Source organism: Microcebus murinus, chromosome X (assembly GCF_040939455.1).
Source record: "Microcebus murinus isolate Inina chromosome X, M.murinus_Inina_mat1.0, whole genome shotgun sequence".
Taxonomy (NCBI): Eukaryota; Metazoa; Chordata; class Mammalia; order Primates; family Cheirogaleidae; genus Microcebus; species Microcebus murinus.
The window spans coordinates 85,258,069-85,269,458 of record NC_134136.1 but is presented as its reverse complement, the minus strand read 5'-3'; the positions used below and the strand labels follow the sequence as shown (position 1 = coordinate 85,269,458).

General features: G+C 43.3%; 1 protein-coding gene across 1 annotated transcript; it reads left to right on the top strand.

Moving 5' to 3' along the window:
• The first annotated feature begins 4,428 nt into the window (after positions 1-4,428).
• LOC105881010 (histone H2B type 1-F/J/L-like) lies at positions 4,429-4,944 on the top strand. The gene has a single exon (XM_075999161.1). It carries the CDS (start codon positions 4,429-4,431, stop codon positions 4,942-4,944), a length of 516 nt encoding a protein of 171 aa, XP_075855276.1.
• The last annotated feature ends 6,446 nt before the right edge of the window (positions 4,945-11,390 follow it).

Below are 11,390 nucleotides of genomic sequence, written 5' to 3'. Positions count from 1 at the left end.
CACTCAAGGGGAGGGGATTACCCAAGGGTGTGAACACCAGGAGGTAGAGATGATGTGGGACTGTCTTAGATGTTGACACAGCTTGGACCTCAATAGCATGGAGTAGTCAGTAGAGAAGAAGAAGATGATGGATGTTGAGGCTGGTGCAGAACTTCTCACAGATGCAGGATTGAGGATGGAAGGGTGATTTGGGGACGGGATTGGACTATGCATTTCAAAACAATGTTCTCCAGGTTTTATTGATCATGTACTCTTGTCAGTTAAACAAAAACCATGAGCAGCTCTGCAAGATGTGTGTGAGTGTACATCAATATACACATATAGAATGATACATACATATATATGGCACAGACATAAATGATGACACATGCACAAAAGCATACATACAGTTAGACATATTTTCTGTGAGATGTCATACTAATATATATGATAAAATGCACATGAAATATAAATTTAAAAAGGGCCAAGTAAAGTAATATAAGTAGAAAATATAATAACTTTCCCCTCATCCCAGTGGATTTTCTTGTGCAACCATGTTGCCATGTGTTGGTCAAGGACACAGTTTTCAAGGATGTAAAAAGCTCAGGCAACTGTTGGCAAAAAGAGCCACTTTAGGGAGAGAAAGGAGAGAACTGGCACAGGGTGCTCCCTGAGCCCATCTGGAGTCATCTGATTATTCAACCAGCCTAGCACTCCAGAGTCCTGATAAAGAGTGATCACTGGCTGGGGCCACAATATCTCACACCTCCTGAGATACAGGCAGACAGCACCCTCAGTGCCATCCCCGGCCCTGCTGACTTGGGTTGGACTACAGTTTAGCAATCCATCCTCCTTACAGCCTCTTCTCTCTCTCTCTCTCTTCTCTCCTTTCTCTCTCTCTTCCCTTCCTCTTGCTCATGGGAGGGACAATCCTTTTGTTCTATTCAGACCTTTGGCTGATTAAACGAGGCCCACCTACATTGGAGCAAGCAATCTGCTTAACTCAGTCTAGACTCGCGAGTGAATCTCATCCACAAATACCCTCACAGACACACCCAGAAAGTGTCTGGTCAAATATCTGGGCACCCTATGGCCCAGCCAAGTTGACACATAAAATTAACTACTATATGACTTCTGTCTTTAAGGCTCTCAACAACCTTTTGAACAAGGCTCGGGGACAATATGCAATTTTAACACGAGTAAATTAGCAGCAAGTGGAAAAGCCAGGATCCAAATTCAAATTTTCCAGGTTCAATGTTCTTTTCTCTCAAATCCTTGGCCATTAAAGGATTTACTTACTGCAATAAATCAGAAATTAACAGTCTACTTTGAACAATAAGCTACAGATCAGAGGTTGGTGAAATATAGCCCCAGCCTGCTTTAGTAAATAAAACTTTATTGGAACAGCCATGCCACTTGTTTGCATATTGTCTACAGCTGCTTTTATACTATCCTGGTAGAGTTGAGCCGTTGCGACAGAGACCATATGGTCCAGAAAGCCAAAAACGTTCAGGATATCGCCATTCCTGGGAAAAGTTTGCTGACGCCTGCTATAGATCGTCATGATCTTTGTCTAAAGAGGCATGCTCGCTTCCTTCTGTGTGTTGGAATTTAGGTCGCATTAGGCAGCCGTTTTTATCAGTGAGAGAACACAAAGGCAGAAAGGGAGACCAGGGTGTTAATTAATGCATTTGCGCCTTTTTGCATGCCATGTGTTTGAACGTCTTGTTTAATCTTCCCAGAGTCCTAGGACATAGGTTTTATTATCTCTGTTTACTAGACAGGGAAGCAGAGGCTCAGTGAAGACGGTAATTTGCTCAAGGTCATGAGGCTAAATAAGTGGCGCAGATGGGAATCAAATCCAGGACTTAACGACTCCGAAGCCCACGTTCATGCCCAGCTGGAAATGAGTGGAGTGGGAGCTCAGAAGAGCCAGCGGGGACAGAAATCAGACGTGTCCGGGGAGCTTCAGTTGTTGGTGCAGGGATGTTTGGCCAGCTGAATTTCCAGGAAACTCTCATTTTCACCCTGATGCTTTTCAAATGGATGCCTTGAGAGTTTGTTTAAAACCATTTTCTTGTCTTCTTTTGAATTTGCTTGACATTTAAAATTTTCTCCTGTCAGTCCTGGCCGCATTTAAAATGTAGCGCCAGGCAAGCTTGTCATGCAGACAGCCTGGAGACAATATTTGCGGTAAACAGCTCCCTGGCATCGTTAATGTCTCCATTTCATACTTTTATTGCTTTTCTGGCGTGCTCATCCGTGTCTTTGCCAGCTCAGGGATGAGACTGCGTCTCCTGTGTGACCTTCCCAGATCAGTGTGGTCCTTACGATGGGGACCAGCCTGCTGCCAACAACACTGTATCTCACACAATCCACGTCTTGTTTCTAAGTCAGAGGTTGCAAAGGGGTTTACATTATTGCGCTTGAAACTGCCTAGAACAAAATGGTGACCACGCTGGTTTAGATCTACATCCTCAGCTAAGACAAGAAAAAAAGAAAAGAAATAATAAAAAAAAAAAATCCTAGAGCCCAAGTATCAATGGTGCAGACAGAAAGAAGAGAATAGTTTTCCATGCCATCTGTTTTTGAGACAGATTGCAGACTCAAGTCTGATTTTCCAATCTAATTTTCCAGATGCAAGTTACTCACGTCTTCCCGTGGCAACGTGACAAGGGCTAGAAGTTGCACAGACAACCAGAAAACATGGCAGAGAAGCCCATTTGGTGGCGGGTCCCTCCACTTCCTCCCAGTGCTGGTCCTCTGAGGGAAGGGGGTGCATCTCAGTTGCCCCTCAGGGACTGTCTCGGGGACTGTCGCACAGACATGTCAGGTCTGGTGGACCATCCATGGTGGAGAGTCAGGTGTGGATCTCACATTAAGTGCTCTTACCGCACAAAAAGGGGACACAAGGAAATTTTGGAGGTGATTGGGCTAATGGCTTTGCAGGTGTGTGTATATGTCCCAATTCATCAAATTGTATACATAAAATATGTAGTTTTTTATATAGCAATGATACCTCATTAAAGCTGTTAGAAAAATTGTTTAAAACCCCCAAAGTTATAGATATAACATTTTTTTAGGAAACCAGTCTAATAAAATAAATTTAACAAACGAACAAAACCCAACGACACGGTAGTAAGAGCCAGGAAGCTGAGGCCCTCCTTGGGATTTGCAAAGAGACTCACTGTGTGTTTTTTTATACTGGCTGATGTTGCTGGAAGATGGGAACGGGCTCGGTTTTGACCCTAAAGTAACTATTTTAAAGCAGAGGCAAAACTAATGACCACCTACCTGCACCACATTAAAAAAAAAAAAAGAGGGAGGAGAAGAACTTTTTAATGCTCTGTTATACACTTAAAATTTTTTTTTTTCATTACAGCATATTATGGGGATACAAATGTTTAGGTTACATTTTGCCCCACCTGAGTCAGAGCTTCAAGCATGTCCAATCCCCAGACAGTGCGGACCACAGCCATTAGGTGTGAATATACCCATCCCCTCCTCCCTGTCCCCTGCCCACTCCTGCCATCTGCCTGATGAATGTTACTACTATATGTGCACTTAAGTGTCTGTCAGTTAATACCAATTTGATGGTGAGTAGGGTTAGTGTATAAAACAGTTGCAATAATGCCTATTGCTATGTTGAAGGAGAGAAAAAACAAGACAGAACTGAATACTGTCAATCTGCATCACATGGATGATGAAAGCCTCTCATGAGAGCAGCTCCTGCCCCGGTTGTCACGGGCTCAGCCAATGAAGGGCTTGCAGCCTTCTTCTACTGCTGAAAGGTAGCAATTTTTGTTTGTGTTCTCTGGGTATAGACTGTGATTTTGCCATTTTTCCTCTTCTAGATTCAGTGAGGGGTGATTGTACTGGAGGCAGGAGTGGGGCAGCCAGTTCCCTTTCCTTCTAGAGGGCTCTCTGCAGGCCACGTCCCTCAGTTCCTGTTCATATCAGGGTGACTTAGACAAGGATTACAATAGATTCTGAGGAATGTCCCCAGCATGGCCATAGTTCACTTCTCTGTTATGATGGACTTGGGTTCCAGAGAGCAGACTCTTAAGGAAACAACGCTGAAATCACTATAGTTTTGGAGATTACTGTGATGTCTCTCAAAAGCTCATGGTGTGGCATCAATCAGCTGATATGGTCAGATGACAGTTTGCTGTGTGGGGCATCTTGGTGACTTTCCCCGAGTCAGGCAACAGGACGCTCCTAGGACGGCAGGAGCCCGCAGTGACAGGTGCATGCCACACCCAGCCACAGGAGCCCCATCCAATCACCTTCAGGACAGCGAGGCTCTCTGATAGGCTCACCTCGTGACATTCCATCCAGTCAATGGCCACGTGGCCCGTGACGTTGGGAAGCCCAGCGCGGGAAAACGGGTCCCCAACGGCCCCAAGCCTCCATCTTCGCTTCTCCAGAGCCCCGACTGCTGTCTCCGCCATGGCCGAGCCCTCGTCCGAGCTGTCCTCTGAGGCCTGCCCCGGCGCCCAGGCACCTGAAGAGGCTGAATCGGCCCAGGCACCTGAAGAGGCTGAATCATACACGACGACCCAGAAGCAGAAGCAGCCGAGGCGTCGCAGCCGCCGCTCCAGCCGTGACAGCGACAGCTTCGCCACCTACTTCCCCAGGGTCCTGAAGCTGGTGCACGACGACCTCCGCCTGTCCCCTGCGGCCGTGAGGGTGATGGATTCGTTCGTCCACGACATCTTCGAGCGCATCGCCGAGGAGGCCGGCCGGCTGGCGCGCTACACCGAGCGCTCGACCATCACCGCCAGAGAGGTGCAGACGGCCGTGCGCCTCACGCTGCCCGGGGAGATGGGCAAGTTCGCCGTGTCCGCGGGCAACAAGGCCGTGCTCAGATACACGCGCAGCAAGTACGCCGCCCCCGCCCCGCCGGAGCAGCGGCCCCCAAAGGCTCTCGTCAGAGCCACCCCGGACGGCCCGGAGCAGCAGTAGCCGGCGCGGCCCGCACCCCGTGCTCCTGGCAGTCGGCGCCAGGCCGCTTCGGGGCCAAGTGTTCAGTTCAGAGACTTGTTTGGTTCAAAAGTTTATTTTCCAGCCCTCAGATTCTTCCTGTCTTTGATCTGCCCTCGTTTTGAGGCTTTCCACTCAGTTGTGTCATTCCCTCAATAAATTGTTCATTTTGAGAAGTTCTGTTTGATTTTTCTTTAATATTTCAATTTCTTGTTCCTCTGGAGAGGCACTCTGGTGCCTCAGCTGGTGGGTGGGGCCCTGGGATATCCAGGTGTGTCCTTATTCTCCACCTCAGTGGGGACAGGTGGGGGAGTGAGGCTGGGCGGAGCTGGGATGGGTGAGCCTGCCCTCAGGCTCCACAAATGCCAGGTGCTTCTGTGCAAAGCTGCCAGGGAGGGGCTGAAATGGCCCCACTCAGCTGAAAAGTCTGTGTGTGGGGGTGGGGCTGCAGTCTGGAGCAGGCCTGGCTCCTTTCCACCCTTCCCTATTCTGTGGCTTCTCCTGGGTCTCTCCCAAGAGGCAGGACCTCAAGCCAAGGAATCTCCCCTGGCTGTGATGGCATGTGTCCAGTGCCATCCTGCCCACATGTGATTGGATTATCCAGCGGTACTTCGTGTGTGATAGAGCAGCTTATAGAGAAAGTGCACACACAGACAGCGAAGTCACGAATATCCTAAGCAAACTTTTCTTCAACATATCCCATCTTGGAGATTCATTTAAACATGGAACTGAGCACATACACACAGGACAGAAAGAGTTAAACTAGAGTTAAAAAAATAATTTGTGTTTCAAGCTCCCTAGACTCCGACATTAATATCTTAATTCGCTCAGACTTTTCTTTCTTTTTTTTCTTAATGTTTCTTTTTCTTTATTTCAGCATATTATGGGGGTACAAATGTTTAGGTTATGTATGTTGCCTTTGCCCCACCTGAGTCAGAGCTTCAAGCGTGTCCATCCCCTAGACGGTGCGCACCGCACCCATTATGTGTGTATATACCCATCCCCTCCCCTCCCACCTGCCTGACACCTGATGAATGTTATTACTATATGTGCACTTTTAAAGAGAGCTAAGAGTATAACAGGAGAAAAGAAAATACATAGACCTGTTTCTTCCAGCCACCCCAAACCATTGGCTAGCTCCCAGCAGCGCTTGGGAAGGGAGTCCCAACTTGTGGCTTTGCCTCTGTACATTGTCTCCGTCACAGGTTGGTTCCTCCTAAAGCTACCCAGACCTCTCTCCTCTGCCTTCAGGAAGGAAGGCTAAATGTCATTCAGCAAGGGAGACCGTGTTAGAAAGGAAAAGTAAGCATGAATCCAAGTAGTCTGCACCAAGAAAATGCTATGGCATTAGAAGTCCAGTGGTGGAGGATTCTTGGATCCATTCACTTCACCGTTTGCTTGCTGGCAAGGTTAACAGGAGCAAGCAAAGGCTTTGAAGTATGTTGCTCTGAGAGGAGTAATGTGGAATTTGGAGACTTTGAGAGATAGAGTGAGAGACCTCTACTAATATGCCTAAATACACATTCCAAATGGATATTTTTCTGGGGAAGACCCTTTGCCATTGGGCGAAAACAAATTCGAGGCACTATGGTTGTGAATAAGGGTAAGAAGCTATCGGTCAAGATACCCATAGTTAATATTTAGAGCTAACCACAGAGATTTGCAAAATTTCAAATCCTCAAAGGTTTGGAAGAGACAGGAGTAATTTGTAAGACAGTACAATTATGCAGTTCATGATTGAAAAAGCCAGAGGATCACAGAAATGTATAATAGACTATCTATTATTAAATAAGACAATAGAAAAGAAGAACTCTTTGACATTGGCAGTGTCACTAAATAAATAATTTCATTGACATATATGATGGCTATACATTCCAATGGATAAGCATTTTCAGACCTGGGTTGCTTTCATTCCACAAGGGGCACACAATACCTTTGCCCACCTTGTACAGGGTTATGTCAAGAGACAAGTGCACATAACTCAGGTGGACAAGATATAGGATCTATTAAGTTCTCCCTTAGACATTCATGTAGTCCCTTATATTGACAATGTCCTCATTAAAATAAAATTAATCAGAAATCAAAAACAATTTTGGCTCACATAATTCAGGGACAAAAACAGAAATGGAATATTTTGTGGAAATGGTAAAAGGAACTCATAACTGGTTACAATACATTAAGTCTAATTTGGAGCACTGAGACAATGCACATTGTAAAAGGAATTTAGGGAAAAATGGTAAAGTTAATGGTCTTCCCTCCACTTTGCCCCAAAAAGGAAACAGGAGCAGCTCTTGGTAGGATGATTTGGTCAGTAGATGTCTTCCCTCTGTATGGGTGTGCTCTTCATACCAATTAAAAAACATCTTGAGGAAACAAGAATTTCATTTGCGGTCCATATGAGTTATGAATAGCTGTGTAGCAGTGCACCCTTAGTGTTTAGCTCTCACTTCAATTTACCTTTGCAGTGTCAGCCAATAGGTCTTTGCATCTTGAAGTAGGTGGATGGTGTCTTCAAGGTTGGAAAGGATTAGTCTCAAGTTGTGGGGTTTTGGCTCAAATTCCTGCGGCTCTAGGCAAACTCTGCCACCTTAGAAAAACAATGAGTATCTGAAGCAAAGGCCTAGAGGGATGGGTGTTGCAACTTCATAGAAGGAGCATCTAGCTGGGAGGGGTCTGATCAAATCCAGCACAGTCTGGAAGGCTGGGTCACTTTGGTGTTTGTCTTTTGAATTTGCTTCAGTGTTTTTTGTTTTCATTGTTTTGTTTTTGCCATAGAGAGGATTCAGCTTTATGTAGGTAAAGTCAATAATTTTTGTTTTCTTTTAAGTCGTCTTGATATTACAACAGAGTAAAAAAGTTCCAAAGACATTCAGTCATGTTTTCTTTTAGTATTTTTATGGCTTACATTTTTTAGATAAACTTTTGATCCATTTGGAATCCATCCTGTGTGAAGTATAGTGTGAAGTGTAGATCCAATACCTCATGGCTAACGAGTGTCCTGACACTGTTTATGGAAGAGTTCATTTTTCCCTATTAATCTGAGACACACTAAATCTTCTTACGTATCTGGACTTTCTATTTAATTCCATTATTCCGTCTCTTGATTAAACAGTACAACTTTGTTTTCATTTCTGAGGCTTCATAACGTGTTTGAATATCTGATAGGGCCTTGAACTCTTTGTTTTTCTGCTTTTAAGTTTTACTTAATTTATCCAGATATTAAAATTTAAGTGCATAGGACTAAAAATATCAAACTCTTAATCTTCTTTTTATTTCCTCTAAATCTATGATTATCCTCATTATCCTTTTTTATATCAATATATATTTTCCATTGAACATGAGATAAGTAGTTTGTCTTTTTAAATGTTTATTTTTTTTAATTAGCTTTGAATTTCTTTATCAGTTGTGTTTCCAACTCATTTGCTTCTACTCTTGCCTTTAGCAGTTCCTCCTGATTTTCTTTGGCTTTTTTTGTTATTCTCTTTCTGAGTGTTTGAAACTGATGTTTAAATTATTTCTTTTCATTCTTTCTGAACAATAAATATTTAAAAGGAATAAATATTTGAGACTATAAATTTTCCTTTAGCATCACTTTAGGTGTATCTCATAGGGCCTGATAAATAGTGGTTTAATTATCATTGTTTTCTAGAAGTTCTGCATTTTCATTTTGAATTTCCCTTGTGACCAAAGAGTTAAAAGTTATTTTAAAATTTTGAGTCCCCAAAGCCCCATTTTTATTTTTGTTATTCTGATTTTATTTTCCTTCTGGCCATAGAATGTTTTCTGTATTATTTCTATTTTTAAAAATAAATCGATATTTTATTTATAGCCCAATATATGGTCATTTTTGTGACTGTCCCACAGGCAGTTGAAAAGACAGTGTTTTCCATTTTTAGGTTGCCAAATTTGATGTCCTTCATTCAGGCACCTTTTAATAGTGTTAATGAGGTATTTAAAAGTATATACTATATAAATATTGCTCTTTCATGGGCTGGGTGAAATAAATCATTATCTCTGACTCCTAGAATATTTTGTTTCCTGTAATTTCTGTTTTATGAAGATTACTTATTTGGCATATTGACATTTACAATTATTAAATATTACACAAGAACTGGAACATTGCGTATTCTACAGTGCCCTTCTTTGTTCTCTGTATGCCATCTTGCCAAATTCCGCTCCCTTTCCTATTCCAGATGGCAGATTCTGCTTTCTTTTTGTTGGCACGCATCTGGCATCTTGACCATTCTTTCATTTTCAACCTTTGTGAAGCACATCGATTATGTGTGTGGCTGTCAGCAGCGGGGCGCTGTGAGCCAGGGTCCTGCCTGTCGATGCACCATACCCCCTGGCCTGCAGCCCCTGTGTTGACCCTTCTGGTTGATTCTGGGCTGGCCAAGGACTTGCTTTTGTCTTATAGAATGCAGGTGGAAATGACGCTGCAAGACTGCCAAGGTCGGATGCTAAGAAGTCTGCAGCTTGCCCCTGGATCCCTCCACACATCCACTCTGGGGCATCCCACTGCTGCACAGGCAGACATAATATTCTGCGACGCCATGTTGTGAGGAATCCCAGCTGTGCCCGTGGCGGACCGCCTGGAGAGAAGGGAAATCTGACCAACCCGTAGTGCTACAGCCTCCCCCATGAGACAGCAGACGTCAGGGGAAAGAAACCACCCTGGAGGTTCAACCCAGCTGGGCCTGCAGGCAACCCCAGCTCCAGCTGCAGTTTCATTGCAACCTCCTGCGAGCCCCCAAGACCTTTCCAGCAAAGCCCGTCGGCCGGAAAATAATAACAAATTATTGTTTTAAGCCACTGAGTGTAGGGTTGTTGTTACATAGCAATAGATTACTGAAACAGTGTGCAGTTTAGAGGGTTTTGTTTTAGGTATGTGCTTAGTAAGTGGTGACTCCATTGAGTGAGTATTACTCCATTAATGAGTATTACTTTGTGTTCTCCTGAGTTATTTTATGCTGTGTTTTCTACTTTAATAGCTTTTTTTTTAAGTCTCTCACTTGTGATTTGTGTGCTCTGCTTCCAGTGCATACTTCTGACATCTTAGACATGATATATTTTTGTTTTAATGGTTACCTTTACAGAATATATTTAATCCCTTGTTTGCTTATACATCGTTTACTGTTTTTCTATTCTAAGTAATGAGAAAATAGCAGGTTTCTCTTCCTTCCCCTTTTCTACCACCTGATTTTAGCTTATAATGTAATCTTCTAATGTTTCCCTCTGTACTTCTCTAAGTAATTATATGTGTATGCTTTCTGCATTATAATAGCATATAGTTTTTACACAATGACATTCTAAATACAGAACCTGACTCTTGATAGTTAAGGCAGACTACTTCAAGGTTCTCCTTAATGCAGGGTGATGGAATAGAAATGAGATACGCATTGTGAGCTATTCTCTGGAGCAATTCACCTGCCAGCTTGCTGATCCTTATGCCTCCTTGTACAACACTCATGCCTTTAATTACTATGCCTCCTGGTGCCCATTTCAGTAACAATATTTGAAATGCCCAAAAGCTACCTCTCAAGTGTGAATTCCTGATTATGCTAAGTAACTACCTTTAGTGTATGGATTAAAAGACACTTTGCACACATACATTATGCTGTTTTATAATGAACTATCTTTAAAGTAAATTACCTCCTATACCTAGGGAATATATTAGTATCTTGTCCCCCTCAGATTACTTCAGTGTGTCCCCCAATTTTTCTTGTCCTGGCTTACACAGAAAAGGCATGTGTTTGTTCAAGACATTACAGTAAATTGGGTGAAGTTACTTATTTCTGGAGTCAGGTACCCTAAGCAAATGTGTTCTTGTAGTTTATCACTGACAGATTTTCCTAAACATGGAAAATGCTAGAAGAAAATAAAGGGAAAAAAGGGAAGATGGTGTGAATATTTAATCATCTCTCACCTGGGAGCTTCGATACTTCTCCTGCTTGCTCTTTGGTGAAGCATCAGTGAAATTGTATTTCTCAGCCCCTCCCCCTCAAAGATGCTCCCGTTAGCGGATTGATTATCTACTTCTTTATCTTGGTGAGGAAATTCTATCTGTTGAGTTTGTTTCCAGCAGATAATTGATGGGCAGATAGAAATGTTTGGCCTCTTCTCAGGGACCTCAGGAACTTGTGATTGGGAGAAGCCACAGATGCTACTGAGGTGGGTCACAGGAAAAGGAAAACAGGAGACAGGTATGGGATAAGGAGCGGCGGAAATTCCCCTAAGACACAGCACTGTCAGTTTTTGGAGAAGATGGTATAAGGATAAACAAAGCCTGGGCATGTATGTTTTGACATTTTGGAATTATCAAGAAAATAGGTTGTTTAGGCAAGTCTGGGGAACGTATGTATATTTTGTGGTTTTGGGTGTATCAAGATAACAGGAGATTTATAGTCAAGACGTATAACTCTTGGTTA